The following is an 18764-nucleotide window of genomic DNA, read 5'->3' on the forward strand; positions in this document are numbered from 1 at the left end:
CCAGCCTGAAAGGGTTGTCTAGTCGCAATATGTTGATATCCTGGTTGTAGCATAGGCCAACTCGGTGGGGGTCCGACACCAATCAGCAGTTACAAGCTCCGGCTGGATGTCCTTGTGTGGCTCTGTACAATATGTAGGGTCCGCAGAGGGCAGAGATCCGCATATTGCAACAGATGATCAGGGTGTCGGAGCCGCACCAGTCTGATATTACTTAACAATCCCTTTAAAAATGTGCCCAATAAAAGGGATTGTACATCAGACCTACAGGGGGAGCGGTGACTCCTGCACATCATAATTTAGGCCCCAGATTATGATGCGGATCCTACTCCATATAGTTTTCCTGAAAGTTCACGACTAATCCTTTTAACTATCTTTTCCCAAAAGGAACAGCTTGCTGCACGTGGGGGTCTACGAGCCTTTATAGGGGTATTTAACGTTTATCTACTGGATAGGTGACAATGGAGATCACCGTTTTGCCCCCTATAACACCCTTCTGACCCCTTACCCACTGACAACTCATCGACTTAACAGAACAAAAAAACACATTTATTTGTCGGTGACTGCACTGTGACGTCAGGGGAACGATCTAATCTTCTCTTTGATCTAGTCCTTCTTCCATCGGCTCCTCGGGTGGTGGAGAAAGTGTTGCGACGTCCAGTGCGGCCTCACCTTCTTTTTGAGGAGACGCTTTCCCTGGATTTTTCTGAGGACAAGAACAAATCCAATTTAATTTAAGCTCAGTCAGTGACTAAATGAACAGATGACGTTAAAAAAAAACCCACACAAACCACCTCCTCATCCTCATCTTCATCATCGAGCAGAAGGATGGGGAAATCCATCTCTGCTTCCTCCTCCAGGACTTGGACACTTTGTGCTTTCTGCTCCTCTAGAACGTGCCGCTTCAAGGATTTTTCTTGCGCTAAACGATGGGCAATGAGGTTGTGAGATGGAACCTCTGTCGCCTTAATTGAGCCAAGAGAAAAAAAAAAAAAGAAAGAATGAGTCGGGTCTGGCATCGAGCCCTCACCAACAACAGGGAGGCTCCAACTACCGACCTCTTCTGTTTGGGCGATCTCATCCGGTTCAGTGTCCGTTCTGGATTCAGCCTCCAGAATGGTCATGATGGTATGAGGGACGTGGGCCAGCTGAAAGGCAGGAGAATCAATACCTCCATCAGGCTTCACATCGGGCCGTGCGCTGGCTGATGGGTTTCTCATCACTCACCTGGTTTGCTGAAAAAGTCCGAACATGGCCCAGCAGAGGATCGCGGAGATCGGGGGACGTCTGGAGGACGGACTGCAGCTGTGGAGGGGGGAGCTGGAGGAGGACACTGAACGACTGCGGTTTGGTTCTTTGGCAGCATTTTATGAAACCCTCCCAAACCTTCGGATACTTCCAGACCTGGAACCAAGAGAACGAAGCACGAAGGTTAATGGCTTCACGACTGGTTATCTCTCAGATGCCACCTCCTTGGGCTGCCACCCAGCCAGGATTGTAGGGAGCTCGAAGGGCCAAATAGGACGCCAGCCAGGACCAGCGACCTATCCGTGCTGGAGAGTATCTACTTCGCAGGCACAATCCTAGTGCCCCTGCAGGGGGATTAAAAGGTGAAAGCCAAATGTGACCCTTAAAAGCCCAACAGTGAAAACACACATTGAGCTTACGGACTATTACACCTGCCAACCACGGCCATCAACCAAAACTCTACATGCACAGAACGATGGTTAATTCACATGCACATAGTATAGCATCGTTACCAGCAGCACATTCGTGTTGACACAGGACAATGTGCTGCCGAGAACTATTCAGTCACCCAATGAATGAATATTTCACTTGTTTGTCGGGGGGGGGGGGCTGCCACTAATCTGCTTGTGTAAACTTACCAGTAAATGCTCATTCCCGATTATTGGCTTCTCTAAAATGTCCAATCCAACCGTCCGGGCAGCTCTTACCTGCTTGTAGATGAGACGGGTGAGGATGTTCATAATGAAGCCCCCTAATCTGGGGTACATGCCCAGAGCCTGGATAACCGTCCTCATGAGAAGCATGGGCAGCGGGGTGGTGTCCATCAGCTGCTGCAGCACCACGGCCAGCACTTCAGACGTGTACACCGAGCGCGCAGAGAAACACAGGTTAATGGCTGCAGGAGAACAAGATGGAGACTTATACACAGAAGGAAAATGAAGAAATGCCGCAGAGTTCAGGGAAAATGAAGAAGCATTAACCTTTAATGACGGATTTCATGTCACATTTACTGGAATCGATGTTATGAAGAGCGACCAGCAGGTCTCCAGGAGTCAGAGGAGAAATGGAGCTGCTGCCATCTCCTAGAAAAGGCCCAAAGAAGCAGATTGTTTCACGTTCTCGTGCACAAGTGGATTTGGCTTAAAATACAGAAAAGTCAGAACGTGCACCATCCCTGCCCCTCCCCCCTTTGACCCCATCCCTGCCCCCCCCTCCATGTCGCACAGGACGTCTAACCTTTCTGACCCCATCCCTGCCCTCGCGCAGGACGTCTAACCTTTCTCACCCCATCCCTGCCCTCGCGCAAGACGTCTAACCTTTCTCACCCCATCCCTGCCCTCGCGCAGAACGTCTAACCTTTCTCACCCCATCCTTGCCCTCGCGCAGGACGTCTAACCTTTCTCACCCCATCCTTGCCCTCGCGCAGGACGTCTAACCTTTCTTACCCCATCCCTGCCCTCGCGCAGGACGTCTAACCTTTCTCACCCCATCCCTGCCCTCGCGCAGGACGTCTAACCTTTCTCACCCCATCCCTGCCCTCGCGCAGGACGTCTAACCTTTCTCACCCCATCCCTGTCCCAGTGTTACACAGGACGTCTAACCTTTCTGACACCATCCCTGCCCCCCTGCATGACGTCTAACCTTTCCCACCCCATCCCTGCCCTCGCGCAGGACGTCTAACCTTTCTGGCCCATCCCCCGCTTACCGTGCTGAGTTCCCAGCAGTCGATTGAACACCTCTTTCACAACAATTGGGTTGAGCTTGATGAGTTTAGGTAAAGCCTGAATGACCTCTTTCTGTAAGACAGAATATGCACAGTAAAGAGGTCTTCATCCCCCCACATACAGACCATGCACTCCACCAGTGGTCCACAGAGGGGCCACACCCCACCTTACCTTGTCCAGGCCGTTCAGCACCGGGATCAGGAATCGGACATCTGGGAGACGCTTCTGATACAGATCCCTGACGCGTTTCACAAGCTCGGGGGAAGGCGGAACTAAAACGAGGATGGACGAGATTACTGAAATTATCACTACAAAGTCAAGACGGATGAGACCCCGGTCTAAATGTTGCAACATAAGGGGGCGACGTGGCCGTGGATCCAAGAGCTGACAAAGGACTCTTTGGATGATGTGTTTCCTGTAATTTTAGGCAGTTTATGTAGGTGCAGGGTACATGCTATACACAGACATGTCCCCTCCAGCATCCAGCATCTCTCGGGACCTCTGGGACATACCTTTATCAGTCAGGATGTGCAGGCAACGAGTTACCAGGGTTTCTGCCCCCTTGGGGCAATTCTCCACCAGCAGGAGCAGTTCGGGGGAGTTCATGCCCATGCCACGGATCTGCAGGAAAGCACCAGAGTCAGGAGCAATGCTCGGTCGCCCGCCGCTCTCAGGTTCATGCATTTATGGTTTGTAATGTCTCACCGGGGTCTCGATGACGCGCAGCACAGTCCGCTTTATGTCTGCGGTGGCCTCGGTGTAGACTGATGCCAGCTCATGGATCAGCTTGTGGTTCTGCGGTAGTAAAGCCAGGTACAAGTACAGACAGTGCTTCACCGTGTCCTCTGTCCAGGGCGCAGCCACCTCTAAACACAACCGAAGTGCCAGGTTTACATTTCATGGTCCGTAGAATCTGGGGTCCCTGCAAATCCCCTCGACCCACCCAGATCAGCATGTGACTGTCACATTGACTCTTCCATACCTGTGTCCTTATCTGCCCCGAAGAGCACGGATGGGGGGTTCGGGTGGACGAGCAGCTGCAGGTAATTCAGCGCAAACTTCTCTATGTATTGGCGGAGACTCTCCTTTTCATACATGCGCTTGATGAGGAGCAGCGCCTGCTGCCGGACCTGGGAAACACAGCAATGAGGAAAACGTCAGGGCAGAGGAGCCCAGAGGAAGAGCGCAGCGGCCCAAAAGAGGGAGAGCGCAGCGGCCCAAAAGAGGAAGAGCGCAGCGGCCCAAAAGAGGAAGAGCGCAGCGGCCCAAAAGAGGAAGAGCGCAGCGGCCCAAAAGAGGAAGAGCGCAGCGGCCCAAAAGAGGAAGAGCGCAGCGGCCCAAAAGAGGAAGAGCGCAGCGGCCCAAAAGAGGAAGAGCGCAGCGGCCCAAAAGAGGAAGAGCGCAGCGGCCCAAAAGAGGAAGAGCGCAGCGGCCCAAAAGAGGAAGAGCGCAGCGGCCCAAAAGAGGAAGAGCGCAGCGGCCCAAAAGAGGAAGAGCGCAGCGGCCCAAAAGAGGAAGAGCGCAGCGGCCCAAAAGAGGAAGAGCGCAGCGGCCCAAAAGAGGAAGAGCGCAGCGGCCCAAAAGAGGAAGAGCGCAGCGGCCCAAAAGAGGAAGAGCGCAGCGGCCCAAAAGAGGAAGAGCGCAGCGGCCCAAAAGAGGAAGAGCGCAGCGGCCCAAAAGAGGAAGAGCGCAGCGGCCCAAAAGAGGAAGAGCGCAGCGGCCCAAAAGAGGAAGAGCGCAGCGGCCCAGAAGAGGAAGAGCGCAGCGGCCCAGAAGAGGAAGAGAGCAGCGGCCCAGAAGAGGAAGAGAGCAGCGGCCCAGAAGAGGAAGAGAGCAGCGGCCCAAAAGAGGAAGAGAGCAGCGGCCCAAAAGAGGAAGAGAGCAGCGGCCCAAAAGAGGAAGAGAGCAGCGGCCCAGAAGAGGAAGAGAGCAGCGGCCCAGAAGAGGAAGAGAGCAGCGGCCCAGAAGAGGAAGAGAGCAGCGGCCCAGAAGAGGAAGAGAGCAGCGGCCCAGAAGAGGAAGAGAGCAGCGGCCCAAAAGAGGAAGAGAGCAGCGGCCCAGAAGAGGAAGAGAGCAGCGGCCCAGAAGAGGAAGAGAGCAGCGGCCCAAAAGAGGAAGAGAGCAGCGGCCCAAAAGAGGAAGAGAGCAGCGGCCCAGAAGAGGAAGAGAGCAGCGGCCCAGAAGAGGAAGAGAGCAGCGGCCCAGAAGAGGAAGAGAGCAGCGGCCCATAAGAGGAAGAGCGCAGCAACAGAGAAAAGGAAATCACACCTTGTCCTTCTCGTTAGAGCTCAGGTCCAGAAGTAAATGCAAATACTGGAACTGCCGAGCCGGGCGAGTGAGGATGAGATCTCTCAGCGTGGACATCCCCAGGTAACTGCGGCCCTGAAAATGAAGCAAAGGATCAAGACCTGCCGAGGAAATCCTCCTACAGGACGATACCACTGAAGCCGATACTGGCTGCACAGGGATTATTTATTTCAGGGGCTGTATAATATGATCGGGTTATACAGAGAGATTATACTTCCTGATAATAATCCCACTCATTGTAGTATAAATACGCTTTATGACCCCATCATATTTCACACATCGCCCGACTCCATCAATCACATTCACTCCATAGATTAAATCAATGGTTAGGGGTTAATGTGGCCCCGGCTGGACAGTACCTCGTCCTCGCAGTATTTACGGATGACGTCCAGCGCAGAGTCTGTGAGCAGCGGAGCCTCAAGGACAACTTTTGTGAAAACCCTAAAAGCAAGGAAATCCACCACAATGTCAGAATGGCAACACGAGAACATTGTGTCCTGAGCCGGCACCACCCGGCACTGACCCGTCCCTCTGGTCCGGACGCTCCTGCAGTCCTGTCAGAATCCCAATCAGACACTCCTCATATCCGTCTTCTCCTGCCCCGGACTGATATTCACAATACTCCTGGAACAGCCAGGCCAGAGCCAGGTCCAGACGTCCACGAGGGTCAATGAGAAAGTGATTCAAGACCTCAGCCTTCAGTGAAGTGTCGAACAGCGTCACCAATCGCGCCAGAACCTTCACCCGCATCTGTAAAGAAGAGAGATTAAAGGCCATGGACACTCTGGCATGGAAACAATGGCAGCCTGATGTCAGAGGTAAACTAAGGTTCAATCTTCATTCCTCAATCATTCTCAAAACTGATATAGGGCATCCGGCAGTTTTACACTTATCTTCTGTGGAGCCGTCCATGTTCTCTCTAGTGTACCCATCCCTCCCAGAAATACATGCTGCATGTGTTCTCCAATTGATCTGTTCCTCCTAGTAATACATGCAGGACGTGATTTCCCATTAATCTGTCTCTCCCAATAATACATGCTGGACGTGAGCTCCCATTAATCTGTCCCTCCCAATAATACATGCTGCATGTGATCTCCAATTGATCTGTCCCTTCTAGTAATACATGCTGGACGTGATGTGCCATTGATCTGTCCCTCCCAGTAATACATGCTGGACGTGAGCTTCCATGGATCTCACCCTCTCAGTAATACATGCTGGACGTGATCTCCCATTCATCTGTCCCTCCCAATAATACATGCTGCATGTGATCTCCAATTGATCTGTCCCTTCTAGTAATACATGCTGGATGTGATCTCCAATTGATCGGTCCCTTCCAGTAATACATGCTAGATGTGATCTCCAACTGATCGGTCCCTTCCAGTAATACATGCTGGATGTGATCTTCAATTGATCTGTCCCTTCCAGTAATACATGCTAGATATGATCTCCTTTGGACTTTTCCCTCTCAGTAATACAGGCTGGATGTGAACAAGGCAGGCAGTCCTAAGCAGTGTGCTGCTAAATCAGTTTCAGAAGCAGCAGCTACTGTACCAACCCTACAGCATCAATTTTATGGACAAAATTGTTTTGTAAATGTAAAATTAAACTAAGGCACAATAACACCGCTTCAGTCTGAACATGTTTACAGCCAAAAAGACTTAGCAAAAAAATTAAAAAAAAGGACAGTGGAATAAGAAGAATAGGAAAAGTTGTGTACCTGAGCGGCCCCGCTGCCCCCCACACTGCGCTCCGCCTGTAATATCCTCTGCACAGCAGTTAGCTTTAGGTCTTTGACCTGAGACTCCGTCAATGGCTCCAAGACTTCCTTCAGTTTGAAGATCTTCTTACGTCCTATGGCTCCAGCCGCCCTGCAAGGAAATAAGCAGTTAATACTGCTCATACAATGCGGCAAGGTGCGCAATCTCCGACCAGTGTCTTCTCACTTGAGCTGCGCCCCCGGCAGGATGGGCTCAGGTCTTTTTTTGGCAAGTGGGGCTCCTAAGGCACCCTTCATATCCTTAGACTGGTAGCCCACCACAGAGATGGCCTGGCCCTGGATGAGCAGGGAGGAGACTCTTCTTTTGATAATTAACCCTTCTGGTTTCATACTTTCCTCCTCCACCAATTCCAGAGGAGATTCCTTTTCCACCTTTTCCACACCTGCAGAAAGACAAAGCAAGAATGAGGCCGGCAGATGGATCCGCTGCTAGTCGGGACGGGACGGGACGGGACGGGACGTCTACAAAATGTAACCTGTATACAAGTGATGAGAAGAAGCAACGGAGGCGCCGGGCGGTCACCAGACACTGATGGCGGAGGCGCCGGGCGGTCACCAGACACTGATGGCGGAGGCGCCGGGCGGTCACCAGACACTGATGGCGGAGGCGCCGGGCGGTCACCAGACACTGATGGCGGAGGCGCCGGGCGGTCACCAGACACTGATGGCGGAGGCGCCGGGCGGTCACCAGACACTGATGGCGGAGGCGCCGGGCGGTCACCAGACACTGATGGCGGAGGCGCCGGGCGGTCACCAGACACTGATGGCGGAGGCGCCGGGCGGTCACCAGACACTGATGGCGGAGGCGCCGGGCGGTCACCAGACACTGATGGCGGAGGCGCCGGGCGGTCACCAGACACTGATGGCGGAGGCGCCGGGCGGTCACCAGACACTGATGGCGGAGGCGCCGGGCGGTCACCAGACACTGATGATGGAGGCGACGGGCGGTCACCAGACACTGATGGCGGAGGCGACGGGCGGTCACCAGACACTGATGGCGGAGGCGCCGGGCGGTCACCAGACACTGATGGCGGAGGCGCCGGGCGGTCACCAGATACTGATTATGGAGGTGACGGGCGGTCACCAGATACTGATAGGATTTACATTTCTCTTTTCTTTATTCACTTTACATTTTGATAATTGATAATAATCGGTTATCGCTCCTATGTATGCAGCAGCTTACTGTGCAGCATTTATTACACACCTGCCTAACACTTTTGCACAGTACTGTGACACTCGATGTATAAGCGAGGAGTGTCGGGTTGTCCCTGTATGTTGGCATATTGTTAACTTCCCCCCATAACATCAGCCAGTTTCCCCCGCTATCAGTTCCCGCCAGTTTACCAGGCCCAATTCCAGCGGCTGTCATCTGTGTAGCCATGAGACGTGCAAGGTGCCGTATCTGAGAGTCCGTTCCGGCAGACTCCACCGGGGTGTAAGTGGACTGGAAGGAGGCGGGCATCGTATCTGGCAGGTAGACCATGCTGATGAGGACCTGAGGGCAAGATGGAGATTCCTGGATTAGCTCAGGACAGGGTAAGTGACAGACAGGGCAGGTGGTGGCCGGGACGTAATGAACAATAAAGACAACCGCAACGTCGGAGTATTCAGACAATAAAAGCTATCAGCAGGATATAAAAAAGCAAAACAAAGACAAAAAATGCTCACTCACCAGATTGGCCACACTCTCTGGAGTGAGTAACGGACGCAGGAAATCGGCAGTGATGTCAGTGGCCGACATTGTGCTGGGGGCAGCGGGGGGCAATGCAGTGAGCGGGATGGTGTCCTTCTCATCATCATCATCTGCCAAAGGGGCGTCTGCAAGAGACCGGCGCCATTATGTCACATTACATTCATCTGGTGGGAAAATAAAACTACACAAAGCACAGAAGTGAGAAAAGGGAAAGCGCAAGTCCTGTATGATAACAATATATCTACTCTAACATAGGGGCAGTATTATAGCAGTTATATTCTTGTACATAGGGTAGTATTATAGCAGTTATATTCTTGTACATAGGGAGCAGTATTATAGTAGTTATATTCTTGTACATAGGAGCAGTATTATAGTAGTTATATCCTTGTACATAGGGGCAGTATTATAGTAGTTATATTCTTGTACATAGGGGTAGTATTATAGTAGTTATATTCTTGTACATAGAGGCAGTATTATAGTAGTTATATTCTTGTACATAGGGAGCAGTATTATAGTAGTTATATTCTTGTACATAGGAGCAGTATTATAGTAGTTATATTCTTGTACATAGGGGTAGTATTATAGTAGTTATATTCTTGTACATAGAGGCAGTATTATAGTAGTTATATTCTTGTACATAGAGGGCAGTATTATAGTAGTTATATTCTTGTACATAGGGGGCAGTATTATAGCAGTTATATTCTTGTACATAGGGGGCAGTATTATAGTAGTTATATTCTTGTACATAGGGGGCAGTATTATAGTAGTTATATTCTTGTACATAGGGGGCAGTATTATAGTAGTTATATTCTTGTACATAGGGGGCAGTATTATAGTAGTTATATTCTTGTATATAGGGGGCAGTATTATAGCAGTTATATTCTTGTACATAGGGGCAGGATTAGGCTATGTGCCCACGATGCAGAAATGCTCAGGATTTTTCCTGAGCGTTTCTGCATGTCCCTGGCAGAAAAAAACGCATGCGGATTGTACATGCGGATTGCACATGCGTTTTTCCCGCCAGGTAGAAGCGTTTGTGAAGCGTTCTTCACTTGCATTTCCGCATGCGGGTTGACAAGCGCTTTCCAAGCGATTTTAGCATCACTTGGAAAGTGCTTGACAACTTGGTCACACTATATAAATCCATGCAACTGGCATGGATTTATATAGTGTGACCGTAAAAGAATGGTAAAAAATAAATATATACTTTCCTTCTGATGGCCCCCGGTGTCTTGTTTCCCTCCGTCCAGGCTGCCGGCAGCGTTACACTTAAGGACCTGCCGACGTCAGCGTCGCGTGACCCGTCACATGACTATGACGTCAGCGCAGGTCCTTGAGTCCACAGCGCGCTGCCGGCAAGCACAGACAAGGAGAGCGGGGGCCGCCAGAAGGTAAATATAATCTTTATTTTTTATTTTATTCTTTTTTTTTTTTTTTTTTTTTTTTTACAGTTTCTATGGTACCCGGGTCCGGAGGAGAGTCTCCTGTCCTCCACACCCGGGTACCATCCGCACATTGGAACGCATGGATTCCGCATGTACAGATGCAGTGATGCGTAATCCATGCGTTCTAATGCAAGTCAATGGTGTCGAAAACGCAGCGCTTCCGCTAGATAATTGGTAGTGCTGTGTTTTTTTCCGCAAGGATAATCCGCAGCGGAAATTTTCGCAGCATGTACACAGCATATGCGGATCATTGGGGAACATAGCAGACCTTCAACCAAGCGTTTTTTAAGCGTTTCTGCAGCGTTTTTGTCGCTGCGGAAACGCTTAAAAAACGCATCGTGGGCACACAGCCTTATAGCAGTTATATTCTTGTACATAGGGGTAGTATTATAGTAGTTAAATTCTTGTACATAGAGGCAGTATTATAGTAGTTATATTCTTGTACATAGGGGCAGTATTATAGTAGTTATATTCTTGTACATAGGGGTAGTATTATAGTAGTTATATTCTTGTACATAGAGGCAGTATTATAGTAGTTATATTCTTGTACATAGGGAGCAGTATTATAGTAGTTATATTCTTGTACATAGGAGCAGTATTATAGTAGTTATATTCTTGTACATAGGGGGCAGTATTATAGTAGTTATATTCTTGTATATAGGAGTATTATAGTAGTTATATTCTTGTACATAGGAGCAGTATTATAGTAGTTATATTCTTGTACATAGAGGGCAGTATTATAGTAGTTATATTCTTGTACATAGGGGGCAGTATTATAGTAGTTATATTCTTGTACATAGGGGCAGTATTATAGCAGTTATATTCTTGTATATAGGAGCAGTATTATAGTAGTTATATTCTTGTACATAGGGGCAGTATTATAGCAGTTATATTCTTGTACATAGGGGCAGTATTATAGTAGTTATATTCTTGTACATAGGAGCAGTATTATAGTAGTTATATTGTTGTATATAGGGGGCAGTATCAGTAGTTATATTCTTGTACATAGGAGCAGTATTATAGTAGTTATATTCTTGTACATAGGAGCAGTATTATAGTAGTTATATTCTTGTATATAGAGACAGTATTATAGTAGTTATATTCTTGTACATAGGAGCAGTATTATAGTAGTTATATCCTTGTACATAGGGGCAGTATTATAGTAGTTATATTCTTGTACATAGGGGCAGTATTATAGTAGTTATATCCTTGTACATAGGAGCAGTATTATAGTAGTTATATTCTTGTACATAGGAGCAGTATTATAGTAGTTATATTCTTGTATATAGAGACAGTATTATAGCGGTTATATTCTTGTACATAGGGACAGTATTATAGTAGTTATATTATTGTACATAGGGAGAAGTATTATACAACCACAGGTCAGTTTTGGAGATCTAGTTCTCATTTGGTCTTTGTCAGACGCTCATATTCCTTTACTTGCCCATTTATTCTGCTACCAACATACCAAACTCAAGAACGACCTGCTCGCTTACAACCTGCTGTATCTCGCCCTTCACAAGCACTGCTACCACCAGATAATCAGTCATTCACCTCACTTGTTGGTGTTTTTTATGTGACGGTTGATCATCACTGGAATCACATACTTATTGTTATCCTCCATCCAATCCCTTTTATTAGTCTTCCTAGAGAATAATATACCGTATTTTTCGGATTATAAGGCGCACCTTTTGTCCCCAAAAAATTGGGGGCAAAATGGTGGTGCGTTTTATAATCCGAATGTAGCTTACCGGGGGGTACGGCTGAGGTGGAGCGGGATCCCCAGGAGGCAGGGTCTCTGCTGCAGGAGTGGGACGATGCTGGGGGCACCGGGCGGAGAAGAGGTGGTGTTCGGAGGTGTGGGGCTGCAGTGGGCTCCGTGCTTTCAGAAAATGTCAAGAGTCCAGACACTTCCCATCCTTTTCACTGTGGTGGACTTTGGGAAAATGGTCACCAGAGGCGGCGCATCTCAATCTGTGTATGTGCCGCCTCTGGTGGCCATTTTCCCAAAGTCCATCGCAGTGAAAAGGATGGGGAAGTGCAGGGACTCCTGACATCTTCTGAAAACGCGGAGCCCACTGCGGCCTCGCACCGCCAAACACCACCTCCTCTCCACCCGGGGCCCGCAGCATCTCCCCAGTCCAGCCGCCGTCAGCTTCCTGCAGCAGCGACCCTGCCTCCTGGGACCCCGCTCCACCGCAGCCACCCTTTCCCTGCTAAGCTACCATGAAGGCAGATTATAAGACGCACCACCATTTTATTAAAAACATTTTTTCCTATTTCCCTTCCCAAAATTTAGGGTGCGTCTTATAATCCACAAAATATGGTAACTGAGCCACAAGTTTTCCGCCCCTAACATTTGCCTTCTCAGCTGTTGCCCAACAATCAGTGCTGCTACTGATCCCTCGAGTAACCACAATTCCCAGGTACTTCTGTTCCTCTTACGTTATACAACGGCACCAACCATAGGACTGGTACCAGTGGTTTCCAGCAGTATAATGTACTGTCACTGAGCTGGTAACCCATTACCTGCCATCACCTCACCTGTCCGGCTCTTCTTCTGGCCGCCTTCTCCGCCCTCTCTGGTCCTCTTGCGGCTAAGTTCCCTGGGTGGTGGGAGGTGGCGAGTGATCTCTGCCTGTCCGGTCCCCAGGTCCATTAGGAGGGTGCTTATTGGCCCCTGATATTCACAAGACGACGGGTGCCGGAGAACACTGAGCAGCTGCAACTTCAGGTTTTTCCTAACACTGCTCACTTGAGATTTGGCGAGAGTTGGAGGTAAGTTTGCTGCAAGAGGGAAAAAAGTCAGAGGAAAAAGAAACGACAAAAAGGCAAGAAAATGTCACATTTACTGGGCTGAGACAAGGTAAACTGCAGGGCGAGCCGCCACCGCCCGCCTGCGCTTACCTGACCCTCCAAACTGCCTTCATATACAGTTTACCCCCGCCAGCCTGTACTGGTACTGCACCAGCCTCTACCGGTACTGCATGTACTGCGCCAGCCTCTACCGGTACGTCACGCTCAGTATCTTACCATGTAGGGTTTCATAGGCCTGAATGACTTCTGCCATGAACATGGGTCTCTGACGAGCGATTGATGCCAAAGAGCCGAGTGCAGCAGTGAGGTTGATGCTGGAGATTGCGGGGTGAGCCATGAATTTCAGGAGTTCTTTGAGGGCTAGTTTCCCAACATCCCGTAAGAAATCTACAGAGAACAAAAGACTATCAGATATCGAGGAGCCAAACGTCCTTACATTACCCACCATGGCCAGAAGAGACGTCACCTTCTTCCATCCCACCCGGGAACAGTAAGCCCCCGATACCCAACAGTGAAGGGCCCCGCCAGTACTTACTGTACTTCAGGTAGTGGTGATCTGTAGGAATTTGCTCCAGGCTGATGTCGCCCTCCTGCCTCTTGGGGATTTCACTGTCTTGAGTACGAGGGGACAAAGTCACAATCAAACTCTCCACAAACTTCACGGCATGTGTGCGGATCCCATCATTGTCAGACTCCAGGAGTTGAAGGATGTCGGTGGCCATTTCAGTTACTAGATCCCAGCATGACTCTTGGCGATCCGATGTAGGGCGAGACCGGGCGACCCACTGTGCGGAACAACAGAAAATGGAAAAAACGAGAAGCGCTGCAGACAATTAATAGATGGAAGCGAAAAGTCGTTCCTGAAACAGCAGTCCTATGTACAATCATTGCATGAGGCAAAAACCCTGCAACGCTTCCAGCTCAGGTCAGGAACGGACGCATCATGTGTGAGACACCACCCAAGAGAAAAGGTGGTAGGAGACCGCTCAGCCACCAACATGAGTGACAAGTGCCGGCTGTGCTGTACAGGGAGTCCATCACCCCCCAAACTCAAATTCATCATTTATACATGCGTGTTTAGCCCCTATAACATCGGACTTGTGGTACTTATTTCGCCTTATATATGATATTGGATGAGTGTCCTCGGTGGTCGTGGGTACAGCTCGGGTTCCATTAAATCTGCACGGAGCCGTATTCATGTATCTAATACACGATCACTGGCTCAATTATGAGCCGGTTATGTGCCGTCACTAAGAGATAAGCGGACGAGTCTACAAAAGCAACGACGGCTCTAAACTAGAATGTCAGATCTAACCAACCAGAATTATACTGGAAGCTGATCCAAAAAATGGAGTCGATGCCCAAAATTAACAAGACAAGCCTGGAAATAGACGGGCGCCACCTCAGTATGTTATCTTATGGGAGGAGTAAGACTGGTTCCAGGGGCACTGAGTGGATGACTGATGCAGCAGGTTTGGAGAAGAGCAGGTCTCCAGGTAGTGTTATTCCCCACCAGGGTCCACTGCAAAACCCTGTGATGATGCCGGCACCGGGATATGATCATTGCGAGGAGGCTCCAACCTGCCCCATCCCCTCAGAAGGCGGCGATCACCGACCTGTAGGGCCACTTTGTAGAGATGGGTCATGGTTAGGATGGACTTCTTCACCACATTCACGTTCTCGTCCTTCAGCAGCATGTGCAGATTAGCGATCAGCTTCACAAGAAGCTCGTTATCCAGTTTACTGCCGGGCGAGAAGACAAGAGTCACCCAAACTGACAGAAACCCCCCCGAAGTGTGGACCCCCCAGGAGACCCCGCACAACTCCCATCAAAAGCCACACCTGTCCCCCCCACCACACAGAGCAGGGAATCCCACCACTTGTGTCCGACTCACCAGGCTTCTTCTATGAAATTCACCACAAACTTGCGAACGTCCACAGATCTGTCGGCCTGGAAAGCGATGATCTCCTGCAGGAGGGGAAGAGGCTGGGTCAGGACCTGCGCCGCATACACCCACGCCGCGCAGCGGGCAGACACACACACATACACCCGCACAGTCCCCGCTGCCCCAGACCACCACTTACATCCAGGAAGTTATCCAGCAGCGTCGGCTCCTTGTTTATGATCAGCTCTTGGACCTGGAAATAAATGAGACACATAAGCTCCGAGGACCAGCGCCAGCATCATGGCGCAGCCACTTCGGGTGGAGGGTGGACCCACCTGCTTCAGCATTGTGATCTTGGAGTCGTTCGTGGCCAGGGCGGCCATGTTTAGTAGTTCCACCACCTGAAAACAAGATCACATCAAAACACATGAAGCCTGAAAAGCTGAGCAGGAACAAGACGCTCATCTCCAAATAACCCCCCAGAAAGAGTAGAGGAATAGGAGAGGGGTCTACAACACTGCACCAGCTAGGGACCCATGCTCCATGTGGATGGCAAGATTGCTCCCCCCGCTGGCTGTGTCAGGAAGGGCTCCGCTTGGGTCTAATCTGAAGAAGCAGCAGCTCCGACAAATCATCACAAAGTACAGGATACAAGAACTGAACAAGTCTACAGCTGTGTCACCGATGCGGCACCCACACCCTGCGCCATGGGAAAGCAGACCACGAGATCCCATAATGCTCCTCTCCGCACACCATTACCTTCTCTGAGGTGCAGAGGCTGTCGTCTGCTTCATCCTGGGTGAAGAACTGGGAGGCCACGCTGAGCGCCATGATGGAGAGGAGGCCACACAGGTCTAGAATACAGATAATGTAGTAGATGTCACCAGCAGTCCTATGTAACACTACAGATAACACAGTGATAACTCTCTGAGTGCAGATAATGTAGATGTCACCAGCAGTCCTATGTAACACCACAGATAACAGTGATAACTGAGTACAGATAATGTAGTAGATGTCACCTGCAGTCCTATGTAACACCACAGATAACACAGTGATAAGTCTGAGTACAGATAATGTAGTAGGTGTCACCTGCAGTCCTATGTAACACCACAGATAATACAGTGATATCTCTCTAAGTACAGATAATGTAGATGTCGTCTGCAGTCCTATGTAACACCACAGATAACACAGTGATAACTCTCTGAGTACAGATAATGTAGATGTCACCTGCAGTCCTATGTAACACCACAGATAGCACAGTGATAACTCTCTGAGTACAGAAAATGTAGTAGATGTCACCTGCAGTCCTATGTAACACCACAGATAGCACAGTGATAACTCTCTGAGTACAGAAAATGTAGTAGATGTCACCTGCAGTCCTATGTAACACCACAGATAACACAGTGATCACTCTCTGAGTACAGATAATGTAGTAGATGTCACCTGCAGTCCTATGTAACACCACAGATAACACAGTGATAACTCTCTGAGTACAGATAATGTAGTAGATGTCACCTGCAGTCCTATGTAACACCACAGATAACAGTGATAACTCTCTGAGTACAGATAATGTAGTAGATGCCACCTGCAGTCCTATGTAACACCACAGATAACACAGTGATAACTCTCTGAGTACAGATAATGTAGTAGATGTCGCCTGCAGTCCTATGTAACACCACAGACAACAAAGTGATCACTCTCTGAGTACAGATAATGTAGTAGATGTCGCCTGCAGTCCTATGTAACACCACAGATAACACAGTGATAACTCTCTGAGTACAGATAATGTAGTAGATGTCACCTACAGTCCTATGTAACACCACAGATAGCACAGTGATATCTCTCTGAGTACAGATAATGTAGTAGATGTCACCTGCAGTCCTATGTAACACCACAGATAACACAGTGATAACTCTCTGAGTACAGATAATGTAGTAGATGTCACCTGCAGTCCTATGTAACACCACAGATAACAGTGATAACTCTCTGAGTACAGATAATGTAGTAGATGCCACCTGCAGTCCTATGTAACACCACAGATAACACAGTGATAACTCCCTGAGTACAGATAATGTAGTAGATGTCACCTGCAGTCCTATGTAACACCACAGATAACACAGTGATATCTCTCCGAGTACAGATAATGTAGTAGATGTCACCTGCAGTCCTATGTAACACCACAGATAACAGTGATAACTCTCTGAGTACAGATAATGTAGTAGATGTCGCCTGCAGTCCTATGTAACACCACAGATAACACAGTGATAACTCTCTGTGTACAGATAATGTAGTAGATGTCACCTGCAGTCCTATGTAACTCCACAGATAACACAGTGATAACTCTCTGAGTACAGATAATGTAGTAGATGTCGCCTGCAGTCCTATGTAACACCACAGATAACACAGTGATAACTCTCTGAGTACAGATAATGTAGTAGATGTCACCTGCAGTCCTATGTAACACCACAGATAACACAGTGATAACTCCCTGAGTACAGATAATGTAGTAGATGTCACCTGCAGTCCTATGTAACACCACAGATAACACAGTGATATCTCTCCGAGTACAGATAATGTAGTAGATGTCACCTGCAGTCCTATGTAACACCACAGATAACACAGTGATAACTCCCTGAGTACAGATAATGTAGTAGATGTCACCTGCAGTCCTATGTAACACCACAGATAACACAGTGATAACTCCCTGAGTACAGATAATGTAGTAGATGTCACCTGCAGTCCTATGTAACACCACAGATAACACAGTGATATCTCTCCGAGTACAGATAATGTAGTAGATGTCACCTGCAGTCCTATGTAACACCACAGATAACACAGTGATAACTCTGAGTACAGATAATGTAGTAGATGCCACCTGCAGTCCTATGTAACACCACAGATAACACAGTGATAACTCTCTGAGTACAGATAATGTAGTAGATGTCGCCTGCAGTCCTATGTAACACCACAGATAACACAGTGATATCTCTCCGAGTACAGATAATGTAGTAGATGTCACCTGCAGTCCTATGTAACACCACAGATAACACAGTGATAACTCTCTGTGTACAGATAATGTAGTAGATGTCACCTGCAGTCCTATGTAACACCACAGATAACAGTGATAACTCTCTGAGTACAGATAATGTAGTAGATGTCGCCTGCAGTCCTATGTAACACCACAGATATGCAGCAGTGTCGCCCCGGTATCTCCCGCTATCATATTATCGGACAGGCCCCTCCATTACTATTCCACAATGGTTTATTACCGGTTGTGCTCACGTTTCGTCTCCCCCTCGTCGGTCTCCGGCCCCGGTTATGTCCCGGTGCTTCTCACTTCTCCTCCACCCGACAATACCCTGCCGGCGCGGCCATGTTTCACTGCCCTGTGACGTATTTCCGCTTCCGGCGCGCACGGCCAGTCAGTGTGGTGCGCGGCGGTCGTTGCGCTGTTCGGATATCGGGCTCCAGGGGGCGATGTCAGAGGGGAAGGAAGATGGCAGCGGCCGAGGGGTTAATAGCAGAAAGAGGAGAGGAAATGGGTCACTAAAAAGAGAACATGAGGCATTGTGTCATCTACATCCCCGGTGACGTCATCAGTAGCGTCATCTACATCCCCGGTGACGTCATCAGTAGCGTCATCTACATCCCCGGTGACGTCATCAGTAGCGTCATCTACATCCCCAGTAATGTCATCAGTAGCATCATCTACATCCCCGGTGATGTCATCAGTAGTGTCATCTACATCCCCAGTGATGTCATCTGTAGCATCATCTACATCCCCGGTGATGTCATCAGTAGTGTCATCTACATCCCCAGTAATTTCATGAGTAGCATCACCTACATCCCCAGTGATGTCATCAGTAGTGT

The 18764-nt window shown here is 49.0% G+C and overlaps 1 protein-coding gene across 3 annotated transcripts; it reads right to left on the reverse strand.

Annotated features, from left to right (window-relative positions):
- Positions 1 to 524: 524 nt before the first annotated feature.
- On the reverse strand, positions 525 to 18320 carry SYMPK (symplekin scaffold protein). 3 transcript variants are annotated; one of them, XM_073642074.1, is made up of 27 exons: positions 18164 to 18320; positions 15654 to 15748; positions 15230 to 15295; positions 15094 to 15147; positions 14904 to 14977; positions 14625 to 14751; positions 13544 to 13793; positions 13225 to 13395; positions 12736 to 12978; positions 8726 to 8871; positions 8398 to 8548; positions 7220 to 7436; positions 6994 to 7144; positions 5800 to 6026; positions 5636 to 5717; positions 5238 to 5351; positions 3952 to 4099; positions 3675 to 3835; positions 3482 to 3590; positions 3141 to 3241; positions 2951 to 3041; positions 2226 to 2327; positions 1953 to 2140; positions 1225 to 1401; positions 1056 to 1145; positions 792 to 962; positions 525 to 703 (listed from the first exon to the last, which is right to left on the reverse strand). In XM_073642074.1, exons 2-27 carry the CDS (start codon positions 15723 to 15725, stop codon positions 587 to 589), a joined length of 3600 nt encoding a protein of 1199 aa, XP_073498175.1. In that variant the 5' UTR covers positions 15726 to 15748; positions 18164 to 18320; the 3' UTR covers positions 525 to 586. The 3 variants fall into 3 exon arrangements, with proteins under 3 accessions (XP_073498175.1, XP_073498173.1, XP_073498174.1); XM_073642072.1 differs by having other exon boundaries at positions 783 to 962; XM_073642073.1 differs by having other exon boundaries at positions 783 to 962; positions 18177 to 18311.
- Between the last annotated feature and the right edge of the window lie 444 nt (positions 18321 to 18764).

This window comes from Phyllobates terribilis, unplaced genomic scaffold (genome assembly GCF_046119375.1).
Source record: "Phyllobates terribilis strain yellow unplaced genomic scaffold, ASM4611937v1 Scaffold_7__3_contigs__length_470593459, whole genome shotgun sequence".
Classification (NCBI taxonomy): Eukaryota; Metazoa; Chordata; class Amphibia; order Anura; family Dendrobatidae; genus Phyllobates; species Phyllobates terribilis.